Source organism: Callorhinchus milii, unplaced genomic scaffold, assembly GCF_018977255.1.
Source record: "Callorhinchus milii isolate IMCB2004 unplaced genomic scaffold, IMCB_Cmil_1.0 Scaffold1, whole genome shotgun sequence".
Classification (NCBI taxonomy): Eukaryota; Metazoa; Chordata; class Chondrichthyes; order Chimaeriformes; family Callorhinchidae; genus Callorhinchus; species Callorhinchus milii.
Window position 1 is genome coordinate 36289690 of NW_024704742.1, and position 27964 is coordinate 36317653.

The following is a 27964-nucleotide window of genomic DNA, read 5'->3' on the forward strand; positions in this document are numbered from 1 at the left end:
GTAAACCTCTTGCAGACTGGCCCATCTGTTGACGCAAATTTCAAACACTGACTCTTTCTTTCCCCATTTCACTCCAAATAGACACTGACGTTTCAGGCATTCATTTCTAACGATTTCATATTTGTTTTAATTGGGAACTCATTGTCTAAAGAGTGCTCTTCAACAGGAAATTTGGTTAATCCATGAATATACCAGCAATCCTCACTGAAACAAATAAAAACAATTGTTAAAGGGACACTGTCTTCAGAAACAAAGTGTTGTGCAAAGATTTTGTTTACCAGAGACGGGAGAATTTAAATGTGTTTGAAGAACATTGTTGTGATATTATGCCAATGAATATAACACACAGCTCTTCTTCCTTTCTCCCCAGTTTGCTCAATCATTTTTTATTTCAGTATTAATAGTTGTTCTGAGCAAAATCTTGACAGAAATATTACATAAACAGGTATGTTGATATCCAGCAAATCAATATATTGGGGGTCAGCCAAGTGTCTGAAACATGCGAAAACCCATTCAAACCAAACTAAGAGTTCCATGCATCCCACCTATACATTGAAATTCCAGAGATATTTATTGTAATGGAATGCGTACTCTCTCCCTGGAGAGTATTAGGCACAGGTTGGCAAAAGCCAAGGCTTGAGGACCCCAGAGTGTACCTTAGGGTACCGCTGGAGTCTAAACAGCTTAAACCGCATGGCTTGCCACTGTCTGACTAGGACAAGCTATCCTGCTGCTTGTGCCGCTCGGACCATCCTTTTGTTAAGACTTTGGCTTCTAGGGTTAATGGGGGTTGAGAGGGAAGAGCCCCTGTCCCAGTGACTGGTCTGTCCTTCCAGGTCCTGCGGATCCGCCTGGCTCAGGAACTGGACTAGCAAGACCACCGCAGAGGGCCAGCTCGATTCTGACATTCCTTTGCCAACTCAGCTTCAAGGAGGCCAAACATTTGCCAAATCAGGAAACTCAGCAGGGAAACGAGGAGCCTATTTCTTTGCAAAAAGGACTTGCCGGGGGAGTAGTGGGTGGGTTCTCAGTGTAGTTCAAATATTAAAATTATAAATAAAATATATCGCTGAACTTCTCGCCCCAGGTGAAGGGTGCAAGGTGTCTGGGGTGATGGTTGTGGTTCAGTCAATGTGTGTGGGCAGGGTGTGTGTGGTAGGGTTGTGGTTGTCGGTGCAGTTGTGCGGGTTGTGCGGGCTGTAGGTGCGGTTGTGCGGGTCGTGGGTGCGGTTGTGTGGGCTGTGGGTGCGGGTTGGGGTGGGCTGTGGGTGCGGGTTGTGGGTTGTGGGTGTGGGTTGTGGGTGTGGGTGCGGGTTGTGGGTGTGGGTGTGGGCTGTGGGTGCGGGTTATGCGGGTTGTGGGTGCGGGTTGTTGGTGCGGGTTGTGGGTGTGGGTTGTGGGTTGTGGGTGTGGGTGTGGGTTGTGGGTGTGGGTTGTGGCTGTGGGTGTGGGTTGTGGGTGTGGGTGCGGGTTGGGGTGGGCTGTGGGTGTGGGTGTGGGTGCGGGTTGGGGTGGGCTGTGGGTGCGGGTTGTTGGTGCGGGTTGTGGGTGTGGGTTGTGGGTGTGGGTTGTGGCTATGGGTGTGGGTTGTGGGTGTGGGTTGTGGGTGTGGGTTGTGGCTATGGGTGTGGGTTGTGGGTGTGGGTGTGGGTGCGGGTTGGGGTGGGCTGTGGGTGTGGGTGTGGGCTGTGGGCTGTGGGTGCGGGGCGGGTTGTGCGGGTTTGTGCGGGTTGTGGGGTGCGGGTTGTGCGGGCTGTGTGCGCGGGTTGGGGCGGGTTGGGGCGGGGCGCGCTGTGGGCTGTGTGTGCGGGCTGTGTGCGCGGGTTGGGGGCGGGTTGGGCGGGGAGCAGCTGACGCCGTTGCTGGGGAACTGGAAGCGGATGTGTGGAGCTGAGGCCGGAGCCGCCGCCGCCGCCGCGGGAGGAGACCCGGACCTGACCAGACCAGACCTGACCTGGAGCTGCTCTGCTGTGCTCTGCTGTGCTGTGGTGACCGCGGCGCTGCCCACATGCTGTCCGAGAGCGGCCCCGAGCAGGTGATGGAGGAGGAGGAGGAGGAGGAGCAGAGCCACAGCCACTCGCCCCCGGGGACCCCCCAGGCCCAGGGCAGCACCCAGTCCTCACACAGGCTCCTGGCGTACAGCGACGCCCTGATCTCCATCATAGCCACTGTCATGGTAAGGGGGGGGGGGGGGGTGTGGGTGTTTGTGGGTGTGTAGGTGTGTGTGTAGGTGTTTGTGGGTGTGTGTGTGTTTGGGTGTGTGTGTGTTTGTGGGTGTGTAGGTGTTTGTGGGTGTGTTTGTGGGTGTGTTTGGGTGTGTGTGTGTTTGTGGGTGTGTAGGTGTTTGTGGGTGTGTTTGTGGGTGTGTTTGGGTGTGTGTGTGTTTGTGGGTGTGTAGGTGTTTGTGGGTGTGTTTGTGGGTGTGTAGGTGTTTGTGGGTGTGTTTGTGGGTGTGTAGGTGTTTGTGGGTGTGTTTGTGGGTGTGTTTGGGTGTGTGTGTGTTTGTGGGTGTGTGGTGTTGTGGGTGTTTGTGGGTGTGTGTGTTGTGGGTGTGTTTGTGGGTGTGTAGGTGTTTGTGGGTGTGTTTGGGTGTGTGTAGGTGTTTGTGGGTGTGTTTGTGGGTGTGTAGGTGTTTGTGGGTGTGTAGGTGTTTGTGGGTGTGTGTGTGGGTGTGTGTGTGTTTGTGGGTGTGTAGGTGTTTGTGGGTGTGTGTGTGGGTGTGTGTGTGTTTGTGGGTGTGTAGGTGTTTGTGGGTGTGTGTTTGGGTGTGTGTGTGTTTGGGTGTGTTGGTGTTTGTGGGTGTGTGTTTGGGTGTGTGTGTGTTTGTGTGTGTGTAGGTGTTTGTGGGTGTGTTTGTGGGTGTGTGTGTTTGTGTGTGTGTTTGTGTGTGTGTAGGTGTTTGTGGGTGTGTTTGTGGGTGTGTGTGTGTTTGTGGGTGTGTGTTTGGGTGTGTGTGTGTTTGGGTGTGTGTGTGTTTGTGGGTGTGTAGGTGTTTGTGGGTGTGTGTGTGTTTGTGGGTGTGTAGGTGTTTGTGGGTGTGTTTGTGGGTGTGTGTGTTTGTGGGTGTGTTTGGGTGTGTGTGTGTTTGGGTGTGTGTTTGTGGGTGTGTGTTTGGGTGTGTGTGTTTGGGTGTGTTGGTGTTTGTGGGTGTGTGTTTGGGTGTGTGTGTGTTTGGTGTGTTGGTGTTTGTGGGTGTGTGTTTGGTGTGTGTGTGTTTGTGTGTGTGTAGGTGTTTGTGGGTGTGTTTGTGGGTGTGTGTGTTTGTGTGTGTGTTTGTGTGTGTGTAGGTGTTTGTGGGTGTGTTTGTGGGTGTGTGTGTGTTTGTGGGTGTGTGTTTGGGTGTGTTTGGGTGTGTGTGTGTTTGGGTGTGTGTGTGTTTGGGTGTGTGTGTGTTTGTGGGTGTGTAGGTGTTTGTGGGTGTGTTTGGGTGTGTGTGTGTTTGTGGGTGTGTGTAGGTGTTTGTGGGTGTGTGTTTGGGTGTGTGTGTGTTTGTGTGTGTGTAGGTGTTTGTGGGTGTGTTTGTGGGTGTGTAGGTGTTTGTGGGTGTGTTTGTGGGTGTGTGTTTGTGGGTGTGTGTTTGGGTGTGTAGGTGTTTGTGTGTGTGTTTGTGGGTGTGTAGGTGTTTGTGGGTGTGTTTGTGGGTGTGTGTTTGTGGGTGTGTGTTTGGGTGTGTAGGTGTTTGTGGGTGTGTTTGGGTGTGTGTGTTGTGGTGTGTAGGTGTTTGTGGGTGTGTTTGGGTGTGTGTGTTTGTGGGTGTGTAGGTGTTTGTGGGTGTGTTTGTGGGTGTGTGTGTTTGTGGGTGTGTAGGTGTTTGTGGGTGTGTTTGTGGGTGTGTGTGTGTTTGTGGGTGTGTTTGTGGGTGTGTGTTTGGGTGTGTAGGTGTTTGTGGGTGTGTTTGGGTGTGTGTGTTTGTGGGTGTGTAGGTGTTTGTGGGTGTGTTTGGGTGTGTGTGTGTTTGTGGGTGTGTAGGTGTTTGTGGGTGTGTTTGTGGTGTGTGTGTGTGGGTGTGTTTGGGTGTGTGTGTGTTTGGGTGTGTGTGTTGGGGTGTGTGTGTGTTTGGGTGTGTGTGTGTTTGGGTGTGTGTGTGTTTGTGGGTGTGTAGGTGTTTGTGGGTGTGTTTGGGTGTGTGTGTGTTTGTGGGTGTGTGTAGGTGTTTGTGGGTGTGTGTTTGGGTGTGTGTGTGTTTGTGGGTGTGTAGGTGTTTGTGGGTGTGTTTGGGTGTGTGTGTGTTTGTGGGTGTGTAGGTGTTTGTGGGTGTGTTTGTGGGTGTGTGTGTTTGTGGGTGTGGGTGTGTTTGTGGGTGTGTGTGTTTGTGGGTGTGTTTGGGTGTGTGTGTGTTTGGGTGTGTGTGTGTTTGTGGGTGTGTAGGTGTTTGTGGGTGTGTGTGTTTGTGGGTGTGTTTGGGTGTGTGTGTGTTTGTGTGTGTGTTTGTGGTTGTGTGTGTGGGTGTGTGTGTTTGGGTGTGTAGGTGTTGTGGGTGTGTGTTTGGTGTGTGTGTGTTTGTGGGTGTGTAGGTGTTTGTGGGTGTGTTTGGGTGTGTGTGTGTTGTGGGTGTGTAGGTGTTGTGGGTGTGTTGTGGGTGTGTGTGTTTGTGGGTGTGTTTGTGGGTGTGTAGGTGTTTGTGGGTGTGTGTGTTTGTGGGTGTGTTTGTGGGTGTGTGTGTTTGTGTGTGTGTAGGTGTTTGTGGGTGTGTTTGTGGGTGTGTCTGTATGTGTGTGTGTGTGTGCGTCTATGTATTTGTAGGTGTGTGTATGTGGGTGTGTCTATGTGTGTTTGTGGGTGTGTGTGGGTGTGTCTGTATGTGTGTGTGTGTATTTGTGAGTGTGTGTGTGTGTGCATCTATGTATTTGTGGGTGTGTGTCTGTACGTGGGTGTGTCTATGTGTGTGTGTGTGTGTGTCTATGTATGTGTGTGTGTGTGTGTCTATGTATGTGTGTGTGTATGTATGTGTGTGTTTGTGGGTGTGTGTGTAAGTGGGTGTGAGCGTGAGTGAGCGAGTGTGCAGCAAATGATGCCTTAATAACTGTGCAGAAGTTTTCTTGCATGATTTTACATTATTATGAGCCTGGGTCTCAATGACCTCCGAGGGTGCTGACATTTCTATGAATATATGTGTAGCTTTATCTGTTCAGTGATGCACAGTAACTCTCTTACTCACACAAGTCATAGAGTCTCCAGACCTCTGCAGCTTGTGTCCTTTCCTGTTCCAGGCTCTGTGTGCCTATCACTCCTCTCCTCACTCAGCTCCATTGGCTCCTCATCCCTCAGTGGATTGAGTTCAAAAATCCTTTTCTCAACCATAAATCCCTCCACTGTCTTGCCTAACCCTACCTCTCCACCCTCCAGAAACTACCGACCCGGGTGCACCCTTCGCTCAACAGGCACCATAGCTCACCATAGCCACCCCACCATCAGCGAGCAGGCTTTCAAGCTTTCTGCCCCCACTTTGGAATTGCATCCTGATTCCCTCCCTTCCTCAGCTCGTTCAAAGTCCGTCTGCCGACTCACCTCTCTGACCGCACTTTTCCCCTCCCCACTCCAATCATTTCGCACCCCCAGCTGGGGTGCCAGCCAGTACTGTTCACCCCACTGGGACATCCTCTTGACGTGAAAGGCATGATGTAAATGCAATTTTTGATTGTATTAAAAGATGATCATGGTGAAGAATCTGATAATTGACCTTAGAATCTGCAGCCTGGACTAGGAAAATTAGTTCTCATCACTACCCAATGACTTGCCGGAAATGAATCTGTATTGTACATGTGATGGTTACACGCAAAGAATTTCCACTTAAGTGAATGACTGGATGATCACTGTATCTGGAATGATGACAACTACTTACATTTACCTTTATTTGCAAATAAATAAAGACCAGTTGTACCAGTTAATATTGATCTTTTATTTCCAAATTGTATAATTGGCCTAATTCCAGTTTGTCAGAATAAATCTGATTTCAAAAACACACTGGCCTCTGTTTGCAGTGACATCCAGGGGTTTCACTGAACACTGTCACGGTAGTGCATCAACGATCTGAATCCTGGATTTAAAGTTCTGTTCACTGCAGCATAATGTTGCTGCAAAGCAGAGCAATAAGGGTGATCCCCAGGATCAGAGGAATAAGCTGGGAACGATTAGTTAAGCGAGGACTCTTAATTCTTGAAAAAAAGCGACATCTCAGAGGGATCTTCTGGGGCTATATAAGATTTTAAATGGGATTGAGAAAGTAAATCAGAATCAATACTTTTTTAGGGTGAACTGAGACAACAGAACAAGGGATGACAGGTTAAGGTTTGCAAAGGAAACACACCAGGAAGTATTTCTTTATCCAGAGGGTGATTAAGCGACTGGAACAGGTTCCGAGGAGTATTGGTTGAGGTCAGGACTTTAGATTCCTTTAAAAAGAGCTTGATGCTGTGATGGAATGGGATATATGCTGGAAGAATGAGATCAAATGTGTCGAAGGGCCTTCTTCATGCAAGCCATTTTGTAATCTTATGACTATTGCACTTCCTCATATTCTGTGTTTTTAATTTCACTTTTGAGTTCAGAGTTCCTCACTTCCCACAAAGTCCTCTGTCCTCTCAGCCACTAATATTTATTTCTATAAAATAGCACTGCTGTTGGAGAAAGACAGAGACACAGGGCCTCGCCTCCAGTACGTTCTAAAATGATTTTACTGTTGGCATAGATTTATCTTCAGGGTGTGAGGGGCTCAACCTATGGTGGAATATGAAAGTCCTTGTAGTTGCACTTCAAGTTTGAATCTTAGTACAGTGAATAATATTCTGTAAAATAATAGCGCCCTTCAAGTGGGGCTACGTGTTGGAGTCCTTACATTTGGTTAACAATGCCTTCCTTCAAACTGTAGGACCAAATATCCTTTGTATGTTACATCATTTTCCTGACAAGTCCACGTTTCTGCCGCCCTGCTCTCCACCAGTATGAAATGTTAACCTGTTTCAATGATTTGATAACGCACTTCTAAAAATGTGAGAATTCATCTTCTTATTTGTTAAATCTATTCCCCAATTCAAATTATTTATTGTTGTGGGATGTTTTGTCACGGGGTGTTGCTATTGCAGATTAGCTGCCACGTTCACCTGTACAGTATAACAATATTCACTTAAATTCTGATGATTGTATTTTGTAAAGTGCATTGGCTTGCATGGTGAACAGAGGTTGAGTGGGAGGAATTGCTGCTCCCAGTGATCTTCCAAATCCTTTGATGAGGATGGCTCCTCAAAGCACTGATCAGCCACACTCATCAGTGCTTTGGTGTACTTGCGGACCTGCTCAGGAACCGGACTACTAAGATTGTCACAGTCTTGTCACACCTTAAAAGTCAGACCTCTCTGATTCCTTGGGATGTTTATTAAACTTTTGAAGGACTTTTTTCGAGCAGAGCCCGAATCTATTCATGCCAGATGAACTCGTACTGCAGCAGTGCAAATCCGATGTCTTGCTGAAATCACCTTCTCAAAGTGGTCAACAACAACAACAACTTGCACTTGCATGGTGACCTCCACGCCAGGTGGCGTCTCAGAGTTGCTTAACAGACAGGGACCTATTCAAATCACTTTCCTATCATATTGCTCAGCACTGATTTATACTGACTATTGTTGCACAAAGCACAGTATAAATTGCATCGCTGCTGTGCCGGACCTCATTTGAGCTCCGAGAACTTCAGGATTGATCACAATTAAAGTTCAGGACCTTAACATTGATTGTTCTTTATAAATAAAGAGCAAATATATTAATAATATATAGAGAGGCAGCATATTATACAGGACTTGCTCTATCAAAAAGTGTAGTGAATTCACATTGATCACAAATGTCCTTTAGTTCTGCCCATTGCTGTGAGAGGCACTGGCACTGATTATTCTTAGGAATCCGGGCAGTGTGGTTGTTGAGACTATAATGCCCTTATCTTGGAACAGTCACTGTTGTGATGCTTATATCACAAGACCGGGAACATCGTCTCGGAGAGAAAATGTGCTGGAAAGGCTCCAGCAGACTGTTCATCTATGCCCCCTGGTGGCCAGCAATAATGTTTACATTATTGTAATAATAATATTATTGTAATAATAATAAGACTGATGCCTTTAGATGTATAAAAGAAACTTGTACAGTGTGTGATATTATGCCCTATCGTGTCAAAACGTTTCAGAGAGCTTCAGAGAGTTTTCTGTATTGTAGTGACTCTTTACGGTATTTTGTAGGGCAAACGTGGCAGCCAATTTAAGCGCAGCAATGTCCCACAAACAGCTTTGAAGGGAATGACCAATTTTTTACCTATGGATTTATTGGCCAGGACAAGAGAAACTCTTCAAACAGGGCCAGGGGATCTTTAACATCAATCTGAACCAGTAGATGCGACCTCAGTTTCATGTCTCATCCGAAGGACATCTCCAAAAATGTAATAATAATAGTAATAATTCTTGCATTTGATATAGCGCCTTGTCACTCTTAGCACTACATGGGCGTGTCAGTTGTGGAGAAGATGTGATAATCTTACAAAACCATTGTGCAGTAAACTGTTCCTTTATTCCTATCCTTGAAATCCTTATTCCTATCCTTGAAATGAACTTGCTGATCTCTGTGGATAAGTTGCAGATACAGTTTGTGTCCTTGGTTGCAAAATAGGAAGTCAATTAGTTCATCAGTATGATTAATTTCAAAACCTTTTAATTATTCTCTCTGTTGCCTCCTTGTTTTATAATGTAGCATTTGCCAAATGTTCTGATGTGATGCAGCTTCGTATTCTACTTAGCTCAGTATTGGGGAAAAAGTTCAAACAGTGTGCAAAATATACATTCAACGCCCTCTGCCCCAGAGATACAGTACAATTTACATTTATGCAGCATCTTTCACATCACGAGGACATCTCAAAGCATCTAGTTTTGCATTATTTTGTTCATGGTTATTCGGCATGCTCTTCACCCAGCCAGTTCCAACCTGACTAAAGCTTAAAGTCCTGATGTGTGATGACCCTACAACCTTCCCACTCAATGGCGTGAGTGCTAACAACAGAAGCCTGACTGACACCTGGCTGATAATGGAAGTTAGGAGCAGATGAGCTACTTCACCTGCAGCTTTTTTTTGGCTTTTTTTAAAAAATTGGCCAATTGTTATATAACACGTGTATAAAAAGAGAAAATGCATAGCAGGTCAATCGGAACCTGAATGAAAAAGAAAGGTTAATGTTAAGTGCGTGACCCGTCATCAGAACTATAGGGGAGTACAATATCAAAGTGTTAATGATTCCTATTAGTCAACTATATAACCAACTATCGTCTTTCCCTAAAAAAAGTTCCTTTTTATTGCAAGATTTTAAGAACAATGATGCATTATGCAGTGAAGTGAGTTTTGAATTAATGTGCTGCTTTGCTTTGTTTTTCCAGATTTTACCCGTGTGTCATACAAAAATCAGTGCTGATGAGGTATTGTACTGCATTATACTTAGAATTGTTGCAAAATAAGTTGTAGCATTTTACAGTGTTTAAGTGTGCGTTAATTAATGGAATGTTTGTGTGAAGAGGTATGTTTCTAATGGTGTCATGCAGTTCACTGGAGCCTTATCATCATGCCAGTGGGGAAACCTTATTTGAGTCCATAAACCTGCTGAATTCTTTGTTCCCTCTGAGCTTACCAGCTCTGTAGCAGGAAAAATGCAAACTGAACACCAAGCATTTCTCCACAGGAGGGAGGGATAATCTCTGGAGCATTACTGAATTGCTACTGATGTAGTGCGGTAATAATAGAGCAGTGCCTTCTTGCTCTCTCTCCAGTCGCAGAACAGCCTGGAGGTTGTGTGGGAGAATAGAGGGAATTTGCCCTTAATTGAAATGGAGAAAACACTTTATTTCCTTCTGAAAAGGTTGAGTACAGTTAATTTTCTGACAAGATGTATTATTCGTTAGAATGAAAGGGATTTTCTTTGAATAAATATATTAGCTCATTGAAACTTTTCAATAGACCTAATGATGTAAACATTTTACACACCAACAAGATTTTCTCCCCCCCTTGCTCCCTCTTATTTTTCCCCCTCTCCCCAGATATTAATGAACAGGAATTAACACCAATCATTTTAGGTTCATAAACAATACAAAGTTATAAATTATTCAGTAAAACTCACATTAGTCACGACTGTAACATTTAGTACAACTTACATGAAGTCTGAATTGCAGGCAAATTGTATAAGTCGTAGAAAATCCAATTTAATCAATAATCTACACTCCTCAAGCGCGGCTTAATGCAGCCGGTAAGTGCACATGTGGTGATGAATCAAGACTACATTTTCTGTGATTCAATATGACTTAGGCCGATCACCGTATATGTACTTTCCAGCAAACGTTGGAGTTCGCATTGAATCGCAGTAATAAAGTTCTTAATAAATTTATTAATAAAGTAATAAAGCATGTGCGTCAATGGATCAAGATTGTGTTTGCCGTGTTTCAGTGCATTTGGCTGGTAAATAAGTATGTGTCCACAATTCAGGGTGTCGTTTCCCGTAATTCAAGTAGCCGGGAAGCACGGAAATAAAGAAGGTTAGGGAAGCGGCGTTACGAGTTAGGAGGTGATTAATATGAGTAGTGCAAAGAAACCTAAGTGGTTTTGATAGAAAATTGAATGGAACTTGGTTGAATGTCCGACTTAGGCGATTATAGGATATACAAAGATAAGACTTATGCAAATTTTACTTGCATATCTTATATTTATTTGTTTTAATATGGATCAGGGCTGGTTCAGGTACACATTTTAGTTAATCTACTTTATACAGTTGTCAACAGTAGCTGATAAAACAAAAGTTGGTATTTGTGATCTCATTGCTACAGCTGCATTTTTCTGTAGAAAAAGGGTCTCAGTCAGATTGTGTGGATACAGTGGAGTATTGTACCACACTTATTCTGCATTGCCCTTACAGCACAATAGTATCATTTTCTTCTCTGTTAAAACTTTAAATGAATAATATGTGCAGTGAGCTAAAACTAGTGCAGTTTGTTAGAATACATTAAGTTATAATGTAATAAATCTATTTGGGTGTCACGAGTACAGGGACAAAGAGATGCACTTATAAGTTTGCAGGAAATGAGCTGCATACTGTTTGTCACAGATACATTCCTAGTGCCCTGAAGATATTTTTTAAAAAATCTGATTTGAAAGGCTGGATTGACACGGCTCATTGGAGAACTGACAGCCTTTGCAACACAGAGGGGAGATCCAGTTACATTTCTCCCTTATCCCCTGAACAATCCCTCCTCCGATTCCAACTCAAATACAGGATTATTAATTCTGTTTCATTCCCTTTCCCAACTCCAGGACATGTTTCAAATTCCTCTCTGACACAATTCTGATTCACCATTCTTCCCCTCCCCCCAACCAATACAATTTCAATTTCCCTACTTACTGTCGAGTCATGATGTTGAGCTAAACTTAGATGATCTCCGATTACAGAGGATAAGAACAGCTTGCACGAAGAAAAAAAGAGGGGAATGGAAATATTTCAGGATCCTGTGTTTCTCTCTAGATATGGACTTAGTATGAGTTTTGATTATCAACTCAGTGCAATAAAACTTGTGCAGTTTAAAATAAAAATATTCACATTTAAAGGTTGCATTTACCAATCATATTATATGTATATATATATATATATATATATATATATATATGAATTGTATTCCTGGGGCATGGGGCGGTAAGTGAGATCTCTTTGAAGCTGAGCTGGCTCCAAGGTAATGTTCATGGCGTTGGAGTGTCGGAATTGAGTTGTCCCTTTGTGGAAGTCTCGGTTGTCCAGTTCCTGAGTCAGGCAGGTCTACAGTACTTCAAGGCACTGCTGATGACCTGGCTTGTCGCAGGATTTGGAAGAGGCAGACAGATTACTGGGAGCGGGGATTCTTCCCAATCAACTCCTGTTAACCCTGTAAGCCAAAGTCCAAAGCACTGGTTGGGAAGCTTCCCATTGCTTGTCCTGCTCGGAAGGCCCAAGCACGACAAGCTTATTCTCCATGTCAAGCTGTGTGAGGTTTGCTGGTTAAACTCCATCTGTAACCAACACATACTCTGGAGTTCCTAAGCCTTGAGTCTTGCCGACCTGCGCCTCATACTTTCTAGAACTAGCTAAGCAGGGCACTTTCCTCCAGGGAGAGAGTGTGCTTTCCATTCCAGACAGGGAAATTTCAATCTGTTGGTAACTTGTAGAATTCGCAGCTTGGTTTGGATACTCTGGCATGATACCCCCCCCCCAAAATTGAAATTCCTCTCTACTGTGATTTGTATATGATGCAAGGTAATCAAATTATCTTTTCTGATACAGGAACTAGAAGAAAGTCTACAACAGCTTCTTGCAACCAAGATTGCTGTCTATGTTATGACGTTTTTAATAGTGACAGTGGCTTGGGCCTCACATATCAGGTGAGTTGTATTCTCTTGTTTTAAAAAAAATTGCTCTTGCAATTACAGTATTACCCTATCAAACAAATGATGGTTTGGCCAGTGCTATCGAGAAATTCAATCACTTGTGAGCAATGTTGTTGAAGCTAGATGTTTAATGCAAAACTAGTGTATAAAATAAATCCCAAGTGTAATCACTGGTCTGTGCTGAACCATCTTCCTGCATTAGGTAGAGGAAAAATTCAAGGTGTGTTTAAATTTATAATCGTTATCCAGTGTCCGCGTTGGGTGAGAACAGAATCAAGCTGTGCTGGGGTGGTCCCAGCAACTGAGCTGCCTAACTATCCACACTTTCTAAATTTGAGTACGAACAAGTTAGCATTTGAGCGAATCATTCAAAAGCTTCTGGTGTCTGTGAATCAGGGCTTTTGAGAAAGAAAGGGTAACATTGGAGGATAAATTGTAGTCGTTAATGCTAGAAATGTGCTGAATAATTGTGTTTTTTCTGTTGTATTCATTTTGTTGTAAAAAAGACAAATTGTTTTTAAAAATACTGCACAAATATAGAACGTTTTTAATTTTTTTTTATTGATAGATTGTTTCAAGTGATTGAACGAATAGATGATGTACTCGCCCTTCTCAACTTGGTGAGTGCACGGTCATTACCACAAACTGTCTGAATATCACACTAAATAAAGATGCGTTGAGCTGTGTGTGTACACACACGTGAAAGAGTATTAATAACTCCCTGTTATTAGCCATTTATCCTCTGGATAACCTAGCAATTATTTTTTCTCTCACTTTTAAATTTGTTCTTAATGTTGTTCTGCACCATCAAGAAACAAATGTGCAGTTTAATGTATGCTTTCCCTGGTGGTGTGATAGCAAACATCCCCCCCCCCCCCCCCCCACACACACACACACAACCTGCAGAATACTTATTCTCTTGTGTATTCACTCCAATATACTCTGACTGGAAGCTTGCAGGGAATTCTGGTATCTGATACCACTCAGCGAGGAGGGCACAAACATGCACTTGTTGGATGACTATCAAATGACTCAAATAACTGTCCTCCTGGCTGGGGAGGTTGGTGGGGGGGAAGGTTGAGGTCCGCAAAGTCTCCTTGGAGCTGAGTTGCCGTCAAGATGGCGTATTTGGAAATGGAATAGAGTTAATCCTGTGTGGTGATCTCTGTGGTCCAGTTCCTGAGCCAGGCAGATCTGCCGTACTCCAGGGTACTGTTGGTGACAGACCAGCCAGCTGGCTCATTGGTTGGCTTTGGAGGTGCTGACCAGTCACTGGGAGGTCATGGTGATATAAACCATAACTGCAGATGTGCAACACTGGAAATATTTTGCACAGGTTTAATCTTTTATATCTTTGCACCAGGTTTCTGACTTAAGGAAACTTCTCCATTGGCAAGGAATGGGGAACTTAAAACTACATTGGATATTTTGAAAAATAGAAAAATCTTGACCTGATACAATTATATATCAATTAAGAAATAGTAGTGGTATTGTATTGGTACCAGCATTATGGTAGCAGCAATAAATAGAAGTTCAGTTTTTTGATAAATATTAAGACGCTGCACAATGTTTATTTCTGCAAACACATTGATGTACTTTTTTTTCTTCCTTAGGCATGCATGATGCTTATAACCTTCCTACCTTACACTGTAAGTAAATATATAACAGAACTTTCAACTTTAAATAAGGCATTACTAGTAATTGGTAAAATAGAAAGAACATTTTATTTAAAAAATACGTTTTGAGGGAATTCCCTCTTTGAAATGTTTAATTGTCACTTGGATACAATTGGATACCTAAGTCGGACACGAGCCCATCATAGCTTCACCTTTCCTTTCTGTGATCATTTGGGTGCTTCATGCAGACTTTATACGAGAGTGCTTTAGACAGAAATATGTAACCACTGAAACTTGTTCTTGACTAATTTTCTCCTTCTTTCCCAGTTTTCTCTGATGGCTTCGTTTCCAGATGACCCACTTGGAATTCTGTTGTTTTGTGTTAGTGCCATTGTCATTGGATTAATTCAGGTACGGATTAAATAATAATAATAATAATAATCCTTGCATTTGATATAGCGCTTTTCACGTCGGGAGGACATCCCAAAGCTCTTCACAGAACACACTGTAAAGTGAATTGACTATATTTGTGGGCGAACGCGGCAGCCAATTGCGCACAGCAATGTCCCACAAACAGTCATGGATTGAAAATGACCAATTTATTATTGTTTTTTTTTTGGAGGGATTATTATTAGGCTCTGTGTGGAGTAAGGAAACTTGCCCAAGGTTTTGCCCTGCCTGGAATTGAACTCAGGTCTCTCGCTTGCAAAGCGAGTGCTCTAACCACTGAGCTACAAAACTCTAAATGCATCATATACTGTAGTGGATGAGTGTTTTCAGTGTGCTAAGTGCATCACACCAGTAGTACTCTCTCTGTCACCCTGGCACGCTTGGTCTCCCTGTTTCATCCTCTTCCTCATGAATGTACTGTAAGTCTGAGTCCAGATTTAGCAATCCACCTTCCGTATTTAGCTCAGCCTTTTGATTAGTCTCTACCAATTTCTCTAAGCAGTGTGACTGAGTACTGCTGTGTGTCAAACTTGACGTCTGCGTCCTGCTTCTCTCCATATTGAAAAATATATCCAATATGTTGAAGTCATTTAACAAAAAAATGAATATTAAAATCAGATTCAAATAAAACGGTTTGGCAAAAATTAAGCACAGACATGTAGGTTGGACAACAAATGATTATGCCAAATAGGCCAAGTTAAGTATGTTTTATTCATATAATAGTCATTACATTTGATATAGCATCTTATTTTGGTTTGAAACGTATCAAAATGCTTCCAGGTAGAGTATAATGATTGTGTATTTTGAAGGCGAATGTGACAGCCAATTTCTACACAATAGTGTCCCATAAACAGACATGCAATGAATGATCAATTTTGCCTGGGGGATAACAGGCCAAGGCTCTGGTAGAAACTCATTTCTTTCGAAATTGGGTCATGTCACGGGATCTGTAATATCCAACTGAACCAGCAAACAGGACTTTGGTTTAACATCTCATCTGAAGGACTGCATCTGACAATGGAGCATTTTCCTAGCACTGCATTAGAGTGTCAGCCTACATTATGATCTTAAACAACAACAACCTCAACTTGCATTTACATAGTGCCCTTTATGCAGGGTAGTGTCCCGGAGTGCTTGACTAAGGCAGAGTCTGCCGATGAGCCAGGGGGAGAGGGAGGTGACCGAAAGCACAATCAAAAAGGAAGGTCTTCTAAACACTCTGAGATGCTCCCCTGCGTGGAGAGCACTATATAAGTGCAAGTTGTTGTTGTCTTTAAGTGGGATTTGAAGGTGGGGAGGGAGGGGGTAAGGTGGAGGGATTGAGGGAGAGTTCCAGAGTTTCAGGGTATAGTAGCCATTGGAGCGGATGGGATGAGGGACAAACAGGAGCCCGGAGCCAGCTGATTGGAAGCAGCGGGTGGTGGAGTGGGTGTAAGCAGATCGGATAGATAGATAGGGAGGTGTGAGGGCATGAAGAGATTTGAAAACTAGTGAGAGGATCTTGAAATCAATCCATTCGATGATTGGGAGCCAGTGGAGCCTGGCAAGGACTGGTGTGATGGGAGTACGGAGTTTTGTGTGAGTGAGTATCCGGGTGGCGGAGTTTTTAATTAATTGGATTTTGTGCATGGTGGAGATAGAGAGACCAGCGAGGAGAGCATTGGGATAGTTCAGCCGGGAAGTGACAAAGACATAATCGAGGGTTTCAGCTGTGTTGGTTGTGAGGTACGGATGGAGGCGGGCAATGTGGCGGAGGTGGAAAAAAGTGCCTGGGGAGATTGAGGAGTTCAGATCCTCAGGAGAGAAGAACTTTGACAGGAGCTAAAGAGTATGGCTACCGTCTTGCTGACATTCAGCTGCAGGAAATTCAGTCTTTGCCACCTAATCCTATTTTAGAAACCTTATTCTGAGGGAGAGAATTGGATTTATATTTTTAATGCTGCACAGAAATAGTTCTGCATTTTTGTTTCTGCACACTGCACAAAGGTTGAATTTTGTACACATGGACCTCTTCAATGAAACAATGCTGTTTTTGTAGTCCCAGTCACTGAAAAGGAGTGTGACTCGCCTGCTTATTGAAAGCTGGATAAAAGCTTACTGTCTCACTTTGAACTTTGCCTTCGCAAGAAACATTAAACATTAGTGACTGACATATTGTACTAAATTTCCCATCAGGAATTTTTGTTAACTTGGGATTGTCATGAATCACCTCAAAATAAAAAGAGCACATATTTCAGCATTTTCAATATATGATTTTTTGGCTGTTTTATTTGCCTGCTGGAATTGCACAGAATCTATCATGTGTATAGCAATAGATTCTGATTGTTTTTGTAAAAGATTTATACAATACAGGTCTTACTTGACAAATCTAATAGAATTGATTAATGAAATAAAATAGAGAATAGATAAAAGTGCATGGAGACTTTTTTTGAGAGTACCTGGTTATTCAAGAATGACCAGATATATATTGTAATTTCTTCCAGGAGTCAGTGTTAGGACCACTGTTTTCTCCTATAAATATATATATATATATATATATATGATTGGGATTCTGGTATAAGGGTCACAGTTTCTAATTTTTCAGATGACCCCCAAAATAAGGAGTGTACCTAAGATTCTAAATACCTTCAAGAGAACATAACCTTTCAGATTGGGTTCAGAAATGGCAGGTTAAATTTAATGCAGAAACATGTGAGGTTGTACATTTTGAGATGAAGAATGAGACCAAGTATATGCTATATGTTAAATCTTTTTTTAAAATATTAAAAGGTTTAGAAGAACCGAGAGACCTAGGAGTTAATGTGCATGAATCTTCAAATATGGGAAAGCAGGAGACACAGCTGTGAAGAGAGCTAATGGGATTCTAGGTTTTATAAATAGTGGTGAGGAATATAAAACCAAAGAGGTGATGTGACCATAGGCATGGTCAAAGAAGAAGTTCTTCAGGTGCAATCTGAAAATGGGCAAGATGGATAGATTGAGGCAGAGAGTTCCAGGATTTGGGGGCTGAAAGCATGGCTGTCAATGATGGAGTGGTTGGGGTGAGGTTCAGGGAGATTAGGAGGATTTTTTTGCCAGATTCGTTCAGATGTGGAATGCACTCCTGTGTGTGGCAGAATTCATATCGGTTTTCAAGAGGCACCAAGCTAGATATTTCAAAAGCAGCAATTTCAGGGGTATGGGGAAATGACAGGTGAATGGGATTGAATGGATTGCATGTTCAAAAGAGACAAAATGGGTCAAATGGTCTTCTTCTGTGCTGTAAAGTTCTATAGTAATGTCTCATTGTTTACAGGTTAACAATTATTTGCAGATTGATAAAATGTCCTGTTAGTACGTTTACGCCCAACACTATTCAATATCAGTGTGAGATCTCATTAATGCCATAAATTTATCCAAAGCAATTATGATTGTTTTTGTTGTTGAAGAATGAAACAATTTATACAGATGTACTGATGATGGTGTCCACAATAGATCAATGGGTAAATTCAACAGTTGATGCAGTACTTATCTGCACAGAATTAGCTGCTGTGGAAGGAGGGGTTACTGCAGTTTTCCTGCGCTAGAAAAGAGAAAAAGCGTAAGAACATAAGAATTTACTAGGCAAAATAAGACTAAGGTCCATTTAGTTCTCCTTCCACCATCCTGGCAGTCGCTTGACATGCCATGTCCCAAAAGCAGTTAGGATTCCCACGTCTGATTTGCTATCAGTTTGACTTTATAATAATTTGTAAACTTTATAATAATCCTTTTCATTTGAAATAATGCTGTATCATGTCTTCGAGACATCTTAAGGGGATTCACAGAATATACTGTAAACAACAGAAGTGCTTCACAGAATATACTGTAAACAACAACAACAAATTATACTTCATGTTGGAAAGACGTCTCAGGGTGCTGGACAGTCAGGGGTTTTGGGGCCCGAGTTGGGTTCAGAAGGGGAGGAGGGCAGGTAGGGTGGGAGGGGCGATCCAAAGGTACGGTCGAATAGGAAGGTCTTTAGACAGGACTTGAAGGAGGCAAGAGAGGGGTGAGGCAGAGGGATTGCAGGATAGAGTTCCAGAGTGTGGGGGAGGAGATGCTGAATGCCCGACCTGAATGGGGTGCGGGAGACCTGAAGCAGGCCAGTGTCCGCCGAACAGACGGAATGGACAGGCTGATATGGGGTTAAAGTAAAGTGAATTGACTGTATATTTTATATATTTATGTGCAGCTACACGAAGACTGGTTTATTACTGGTTAGTCCTGTAGCTGCAAGATTGAAAGCTGATTTTCCTCTTTTAATTCCATTACAGGCAGTAATTGTTATTTATGGGTTCAGTCGACCTTACTTATTGAACACCCAGATACAAGCGTCACAGGAGCAAACTCTTTACAAGTACCAAATTCTGAAGATGATTTTACGAGCTCCAGCCTTCTTCCTTCTTGCAGCAATCCTCTCTTTCATCTTTTGTCCAGTGGTGAGTTGTTCACTGATCTCAACTTGTTAATATTTTCAAGAGGTTAATTTGTAGTTGTGTATAGCATTGGGGAACACTACACTTGGTGAAAAGTTCAAATAATAATAATCCTTACATTTGGTGTAGCACCTTTCACACCAGGAAGACATCCCTAAGCATTTAGCAGGATATACTCTGTGTTTTGTGGGTGAACACAACAGCCATGTTATGTGAAATCAAAAGACTAATGTAGCAACCAAGTGAAATAAATAAAGATTAAATAAAGAAAATCAACTATCCCTGGTAGGCATACCGTGGAGTCCTGTAGCTTAGTGGTTAGAGCACTTGCCTTGCAAGCGAGACACCTGGGTTCAATTCCAGGCGAAACCTTGGGCAAGTTTCCTTACTCCACACGCCTGATAATAATCCCTCCAAAACAAAACAATAATAAATTGGTCATTTTCAATCCACAACTGTTTGTGGGACACTGCTGTGTGCAATTGGCTACCGGGTTTCGCCCACAAATATACAGTCAATTCACTTTATAGTATATTCTGTGAAGCGCTTTGAGACGTCCAGAAGACGTGAAAAGTGCTATATCAAATGCAAGGATTATTAATATTATTATTATACGACTCTCTGATTCTCAAATACCCATATGGAGAACTGGTTCTTCCCTGGCTCTTCCATTTCAGTTGAATTGCTCAGTTGATGTTTTGTAATGTTCTCAGTTTCGGGGTCTGGAGATGGAATTCACATTTCTGGCCAGAAAGAAGTCATAATGCTTTTGGCTATGCATATAGAACCATAGAAAAGCATTACACAAATAGAGACCATTTGGCCCATAATTTTCTGTCGGTCTTTGCTCCTTCAAGAAGCCGTCATTCTAATCCCAATTTCGTGTTCATTCCACAAGCCCTCTAATAAAAAAAAATTCCTTGGATTAAATATAGTATGTTGGGAGGACGTCTCAAAGGTCTTCACGGGATATACTATAAGGTGCAGTGACTGTGTATTTGTAGGCAAAACACAGCGTCCCACAGCAGCCAAGAATTGAATGACCAATTTTATTTGGGAGATTATTGGACAGAAGATAGGGAGAAATTCCCTTCTCTTTTCTGATGTCAGTCTAGACAATGTGAGTTCCAAATCCTGACATGGGGCTTGAACCCCCAACTTCTAACTCATGATTGCTATTAACTGAGCCAGGCTGACACCTAAATACCCTTCCTCACAATGTGCTCATCCCGTTTAGTTAAGAGAAATGGAAAGATCAAAAACAAAGGTGTTGGAGTAAGAAAAAAAAATAGTGTTTTACCTTTTAATATAAAATCCATAGCAGAATGCAATAGAAGCATTAAGTTCAAAGCAAATGTTTGCCCAATATTGTATTTGCACATGTACTCACATAGGTGTTTGTATTAACAACATATAAGTGTACAGCCCCTAAAACATTACATATATATCTTGATTATGCATAATTTACAAGGCAGCCGTGGAGCATTAAACACGTATGTTATGTCTGCAACCTTTATTGTAAGAAAATATAGTATATAGTAATTGATTAAAAATTATGTTTGTAGGGAAATGTGAAGTGAATGATTTTCAATAATTCTGTAGTTACTGTATCTTTATAATTAAGCTGAATGATTAATCGTCTCACTGATAATTGACTGGCTTTAAGACAAGTATTTAGATGTCAGCCCACATTTCAATTATAGGAATGCAATTCACACATTGGACAGATTTTTATTTTCCTACAACTCTCCCACAGGTTGTGCATGGGTTCTTGTGCCAGTCTGTGGCTTCCATACATATATGGAATTCTACTGCAGAGAAATCGCCACACATGTGCGGGGCAGACAATTAAATTCAACGGGGCAGTTAGGGCTATGCGCACAGCCAGAAAAAAAAGTTAATAAACAGCAGTGGAGAAAAGAATTACATTGTTACGTGCATACAGTACTATACTTTAAGTTCTCCAATCACAGTTCCTGGAGCTTTTCTGCATGCCTCTGCTTACCCATTAATCTGCAACATTATGATTACATAAAACTGATAATATTACATTAAAAATAATGCTTTATGAAATGTGTCCTCTTATATCTATGTTAATATACATTAAACTACACACTGAATATTTTTTCATTGCAAAATATGGCTCGCATAAAGAGGATTAGAGCCAAGAGTGATAATATAATGTGGTTTATACTATATTTTGATGATTTCATATTGCTTTTGATTGTTGGTAACTTTCTTTCTCAAAGGCCTACGTAGTGCTTGCACTGGTTATCTTTCTCCCATACATTACTGAATGTTTGACGTGGTGTAAGAGCAAGATAAGAGGTGAGTGTTTGAATGGCTATCTTTACGTGATTTATAATGAAGAGCTTTCAAAGGTGGCACATTCTACAATCTTAAGTCTTAAGGCAAAATGGTCTTGGAGGCTAAGACTAGGTGGATTTTTAGGGCCTTAACTGATGAAAGGTTTGTGTAAAGCAGCAGAAGGGAAAAGACATCAGCCAAAAAGCATGTCTGAGCACCTCCCATTCTACTGGCTCCCACTTACAAGATCAAGCTGCCGTGCACAATGGATGCGGGTAACACAGGCTTGGATATGCATACTCACAATAAGTTATTTTAACTTCTCACATTAGAATTGTTTGGGAAATTATTTTTGTAGAAAATTTGTGACGCGGTTCATAAGTGTTGACTGTCCTCACTTCCAAAGTGTCCTGTAGGAAGGACAATGGTGCAGATGAATAAAACAAGGCACGGACCAGGGTTGCAGCGGCTTTTGGAGAGAGGTATTGGTGGAGACGGGCGATGCGTCGGAGGTGGAAGAAAGTGGTGCTGGTGAGGGACCAGATGTGGGGGAGGAAGGATAATTGGGGGTCGAACCTGACGCCTAGGCTGCATATGGGTTTGGAGAGTTTTAGGGGGAGGTCGGGCAGGTGGAGGAGGTGAGAATCGTGATTTTAGACGTTGACGAAAGCCAAAGAGTACGGCTTCCGTCTTGTCAGCGTTCAGCTGAAGAAAATTTGCACTCATCCAGCTCCTGAGGTCTGACAGGCAGGCTGACAGAACATCAGGGGACTGGGGGTCGCAAAGTGAGGTGGAAAAATAGAGTTGGGTGTCGTCCGCATACATGTAGAAGTGTACCCCATGTCTGCAGATGACATCCCCAAGAGGGAGCATGTAGATCAGAAAGAGGAAGGGGCCAAGGATGGATCGTTGGGATACCCCACAGGTAACCAGGTGAGAGCAGGAGGAAAAACTGTTTGTGCCGATGTACTGCTGGCGGTTCGTAAGGTAGGACTCGAACCAGGCGAGTGCGGTCGGTCCCACTGAGGTGGATGACGGAGGAAAGGTGGTAGAGGAGGATGGCGTGATCGACTGTCGAACACGGAGGAGAGATCCAGGAGGTCAAGGAGGCAGAGGGAGCCCTGGTCACAGATAGAGAAGATGTCATTTGTGACTTTCATAAACGCAGTCTCTGTACGGTGGGCAGGGCAGAAACCGGACTGGAGGGGTTCAAAGAGGGAGTGGGAGGAGAGGTGTGCGCGGAGTTGATTTGCCACAATGAAGACAGACAGGATCCTGAGCTATATTGTCAAACAGTTGAGTTTAGATTCCAAAATTCATACTCGTGTTTTATAGTGCTCTTGTAAAGCCGCATCTACAGTGCTGTGTCATAATACAAGGGATCAGCCAAGGTGCATAGGGTAGCAGGAAGAATAATGCTCATTGTTAGAAGAATACGGTACAAGCAACGATTAAGTAATCCAGAACCTTCAATTTTGAAAGAAGAGATTTCAGAGGGGACCTTTATGTGGGTGTATAACATCTTAAACGGGACGGAGAAAATAAACTCAGAACAATACTTTGGATGCACTGAGACAGCAAGACAAGATGTCACAGGTTTAGGATTGCAAATAGTCATTTGGGCGCAGACAACAATAACAACTTGCATTTATATAGTGCCCCTCACGCAGAGTAGCGTCCCAGAGCGTTTGCCTTTAGAATGCCTTTAGCCAGAGGGTAATTCATAACTTGAACAGATTACCAGGCAGGGTGGTTAAGGCCAGTATACTGGATCTTTCAGAAAGCAACTCAATGCTGCATTGAGAGGACGGTAGGGTATGTGTTTTTGAAGGATAAGATCAGATGAGCCAAAGGGGTTCTTCATCCGAATTTCTCTTATGATCTTGTGAGGGTGCTTGTTTATGGAACATCCTTCCCCCCCCACACTGTATTGGCAGAAAATGGAGTGTCTGATGATAGACACCTACCCTACCATCCTCTCATTGCAGCATCAAGTTGCTTTTTGAAAGATCCAGTATCTGGCCTTGAACACCTTTCCTGGTAACCTGTTCCAGTTATGAATTACCCTCTGATGATAGACACAGGCAGGTGATGACAGACGTGGACAAGCTAAACTGTCCCCGCTTGCTTCTCCTTTTGGCTTAACAAGGAGTCATGGGGGGTGGGGGAGGGCAGTAACAGTAGGGATAATTAAAACTAACAAAGACATTTGATGTTCCTTTATAAGAAATGTTTTTATAAGAAATGTGTCATAATGTTTGTGGTTTAAGTAGAAGTTTGTGTAATCTGAGAGGAACTCTATTTGCTTTTGTCTAAGGTCCAAAAGAACCCAGATTACAGCGAGTTCCGTTTTCCAACTTTCACTCAAATGAGCCACTGAGCAAAGAGCGTGTAGAAGCCTTCAGTGACGGAGTTTTTGCTATTGTTGCAACTCTTCTTATTTTAGACATATGGTAAGTTACTTATCAACATCAATCATGCTGTTGACTAGAGTTAGCTACGACTGTATAATCCCATTCACCAACTCTTTTCCCAAACCCCATTAAAGTTATTTTCCTTCAAGTAAATTTATTCAGTTTTATTTTAAACCCTTTCAATGGTAAGATTTATATAACAACTTTGGTGCTGACCAAGTGTCGTTGTTGATTTTTTGAATTTTTAATAAAATGTACAGATAACGACAACAACAACAAGATTCCATTTATAGAGCGCCTTTCACGTCGGGCGGACGTCCCAAGGCGCTGTACAGTTGGGTCAGGACCCGAGCAGGGGGGATATGGTCAGGGTGAGGGGAGGGAAGGGAGGGAGCGAGGAAGGGGTTGAGAGTCGAGAGGGGAGCTGAAGGCACGGTCAAAGAGAAAGGTCTTGAGACCGGCCTTGAAGGAGGAAAGGGAGGAGGCAAGGCAAAGGCACTGGGGGATAGAGTTCCAGAGCCTAGGGGCTGAGAGGCTGAAGGCCCGGCCACCGATGGTAGGGCGTTTGGAGCGGGGGATGTGGAGCAGACCGGAGCCAGAGAAACGGAGGGTACGGGCAGGTAAGTTAAAAATAACAATAATAACAATAATCGCTGCATTTGATATAGTGCCTTATTGTGTCGTTCAAGATGTCTCAAAGCACTTCACGGGATTTTACTGTGAAGTAAGTGACCAATTTTATTGGGGGGAATTGCCAGGACACCAGGAAAACTGTTTTCCAGTAGTGCCACGGGAACTTTAAAGTCCACCTGAACAGGCAAACGGGACCTCAGTTTAATGTCTCATCCGAAGGACAGGAACAAGAACACAACAAGATTACATTTGCAGCACATCAGACCATGCAACACTCCCCAAATCCTGTATTGGAATGTCAGCTAAGACTATGAGCTCAAGGTCCTGACATGGGGACCTTCTAACTCAGAGGTGAGAGTGCCACTAACTGAATCAGGCTGACAATCAATGAAAAGGATTAGCTATTAATTTGTATTTGTATCTGCTCGCTGGACTCCGCAGCTTTTTCTTACCCAAGCTGCAGACTATTCAGAACTCTTCAGCCCATATCCTCTCCCACACTAAGCTCCATGAGCCTATTGCCCCAATCTGCCTGGTTCCACTAGCTCCCCATCCTCCAGCGGATCGAGTTCAAGATCTCCATTCTCATCCTTAAATCCATCCATTGACTCCCCCCACTTCTGCGACCTCCTCAAACCTTACTGACCTGGCTCCTTTCTTAGCTCACTGTTCTGTACTGTTAAGCGTGTTGGCGTGTCATCCTGATGTGAAAGGCTCTCTAAATAATAATAATAGTAATAATGCTTGCATTTGATATAGCGCTTTTCACGTCGGGAGGACGTCCCAAAGCACTTCACAGAACACACTGTAAAGTGAATTGACTGTATGTTTGTGGGCGAACGCGGCAGCCAATTGCATGCAGCAATGTCCCACAAACAGTCATAGATTGAAATGACCCATTTTATTATTGTTTTTGGTTTTGGAGGGATTATTATTAGGTGTGTGGAGTAAGGAAACTTGCCCAAGGTTTCGCCCTCTGCCTGGAATTGAACTCATGTCTCTCACTTGCAAAGTGAGTGCTCTAACCACTGAGCTACAGGACTCCACAATGTAAATTTGTATTGTTTATACAAGCCATTTGTTTGCTCATGGTTTATGCATTATATATATCATACAATATATATTTATACGCACAAAATACACAGTCAATCTACTTTACAATATGTTCTGTGAATCGCTTTGAGACGTCCCAACGATATGATAAGGCGCTATATCAAATGTAAGGATTATTATTATGCAACATTGTGGGTAAAACATGTTGTTTTGGAGATGTAGCCTTACATCAAGATTGTAGTGATATTACAGGCACTTTCTCATTCTTTCAATATAAACCATATCTGCAATGACATTGTTGTTATACCTGGCATACCAATATCATTGTAAATAGAGTGCAGATACTCTGCTTGTACTGTCAGTGCTTCATAGGACAGCTTCATGTGCCTATTTTCTATTTGTTGAACATCTTCACATACATAACTCCATACACATGTACCAATTTTTAATTATTTATGTTTCCTAGAATATCACAGTCAAAGTGTTTGTGACCCTAAATTGATTCTTTGGCATAATTGATTGTGTTGCATAATTTAGAGAGTTCACACTATTTACATACCCACCATCAATAAAGGTGTCAGAAACAAGATCAAAACCAAACGGGACCAACTTATATTTTTTACTGGGATCATCCAGAATTTTCCAAGAATCAAAAAAATACCTGTTCAATGTGTTGAATGAAATAGGAAATCTCCCACAGATTGATTGGGTTGATTACAATTTTAAAACTTGGTCAGAGATCAGTTTATGCACTAGAGGGCAACATTTCCACCCTGCTTTAGACATGGATTCAGCAACATTCACATTTTTGAAATGTCAATAAACCTGCTTGATAGTTTGAGATTTACTTACTTAACTTGCAAAATGAGTTCGTTAAAGGAAATGAGTATTAGCCAGTTAGTAGGTACTATATAATAATAATACTAATCCTTACACAAAAACAGAAAGAGCTGGGAAAACTCAGCAGGTCAGGCAGCATCTATGGAGAAAGGAAAGTGAGTCAATGTTTCGGGTCCACAACCCTTTGTCGGATTGTGGATCTGAAACGTTGACTCACTTTCCTTTCTTCGTAGATGCTGCCTGACCTGCTGAGTTTTCCCAGCTCTCTCTGTTTTTGTTTCAGGTTCCAGCATCTGCAGTATTTTGTGTTTTGATAATAATCCTTACATTTGGTATAGCGCCTTTCATATCAGGAGGACATCCCAAAGGGCTTCACAGGATTTACTGTGAAATGTAGTGACTTGGTATTTGTAGAAAAAAAGGGCAACCCAATTAGGCATTGCAATGTCCCACAAATGGCCACGAAGTGAGTGACCAGTTTTATTTGGGATATTGCTAGGCAGACCACTGGGAGAAACAGCCTTCTTGTTTTGAACAGAGAAGTAGGATCTTTAACATCCACCTGAACAGATGGACTGGACCTCAGTTTAACGTCTGATCCGAATGTCGGCACCTCCGACAATGCAACACATCCCCAGCATTGCATTGGAATGTCATCTTAGACTATGTGAGTTCAAACCCGACGTGGGGCTTGAACCCACAACCTTCTGACTCAGAAGCGAGAGTACTACTTCTACATTATATTGATCAGAAATAATACAGTGGACCAGATTTCCCCAACATTGGGAATGGCCTGGAGTGGTGGGAGAAGGGGTTCCATTTTATTCAATGTAATAAATAGTTACATAGTATTTCATCGTGTGTTCAGAAACGCTCTATAAGAACTTCTTTTCTAATCAAGCTTTTTGATCTTTTTCATAAGATTCATTCTAAGATCTTTTTTAATAAAAAAAATCTCCCAGGTTTTCTTGTAACTGAATTGATGTGCCTTTTGTTTGATTGTTACAGTGAGGACAATGTTCCTGATCCTAAAGAAGTTGCAAAGCAGTTCAATGGCAAGCTTATTGAAGCACTTAGTGAGTATGGTCCAGAATTCCTGGCTTACTTTGGCTCATTTGTGACTGTTGGCCTTCTCTGGTTTGTCCACCACTCACTCTTTCTGTACATCACTAAACCAACAAGACTGATGGGCCTCCTGAACACGCTGTCACTGGCTTTCATTGGTGGCCTGCCTTTGGCTTTTCGCCTCACCCATGAATTTACTGCAAAGTCTCACAATGAACGTGAAGCCATTCAGATCAGCTGCGTTATTATTTTTCTCGCCAGTATCTTCCAGTTTGCCATTTGGGCTGTGGCACTTTACAATGAAAAGGAAACCCTGCATCGTCACATCCAGTATGGGGGTAAAGAGCATGCTTTCATGTTTGCAAAACTTTCACTTTATCCTTCCATGAGCTTTGTTACGTTCTGCCTGACATACATGTTAAGTAGGTTTAGCACTGAAATTTTTCACTTGATGCAAATTATTGTCCCTTTTGCATTTGTACTTCTAAGAATTATAGTCCGATTTGCTCTGGCTATCTTAAAGTGGTTGTTTTGTAGATCAAAACCTAAAACCATGATATTAGAAGAAGAAGAATCAATCATCCCCGTGAATGAGGCTATATCATAGATCGTCACTAGGTATTGCAGCACATCTGAAATGCAGACAGTTGTTGAATGTACAGTGCAAAAGGTTCAGATAGATACATTTCGATGTCCATTTGTCCCTATT

General features: G+C 42.6%; 1 protein-coding gene across 1 annotated transcript; it reads left to right on the forward strand.

Annotated features, from left to right (window-relative positions):
* Positions 1-1867: 1867 nt before the first annotated feature.
* Positions 1868-27964, forward strand: tmem175 (transmembrane protein 175). The gene is made up of 10 exons (XM_042337823.1): positions 1868-2176; positions 9402-9440; positions 12317-12414; positions 12989-13040; positions 14034-14069; positions 14364-14447; positions 18782-18946; positions 21193-21271; positions 23568-23703; positions 27199-27964. Exons 1-10 carry the CDS (start codon positions 2009-2011, stop codon positions 27860-27862), a joined length of 1521 nt encoding a protein of 506 aa, XP_042193757.1. The 5' UTR covers positions 1868-2008; the 3' UTR covers positions 27863-27964.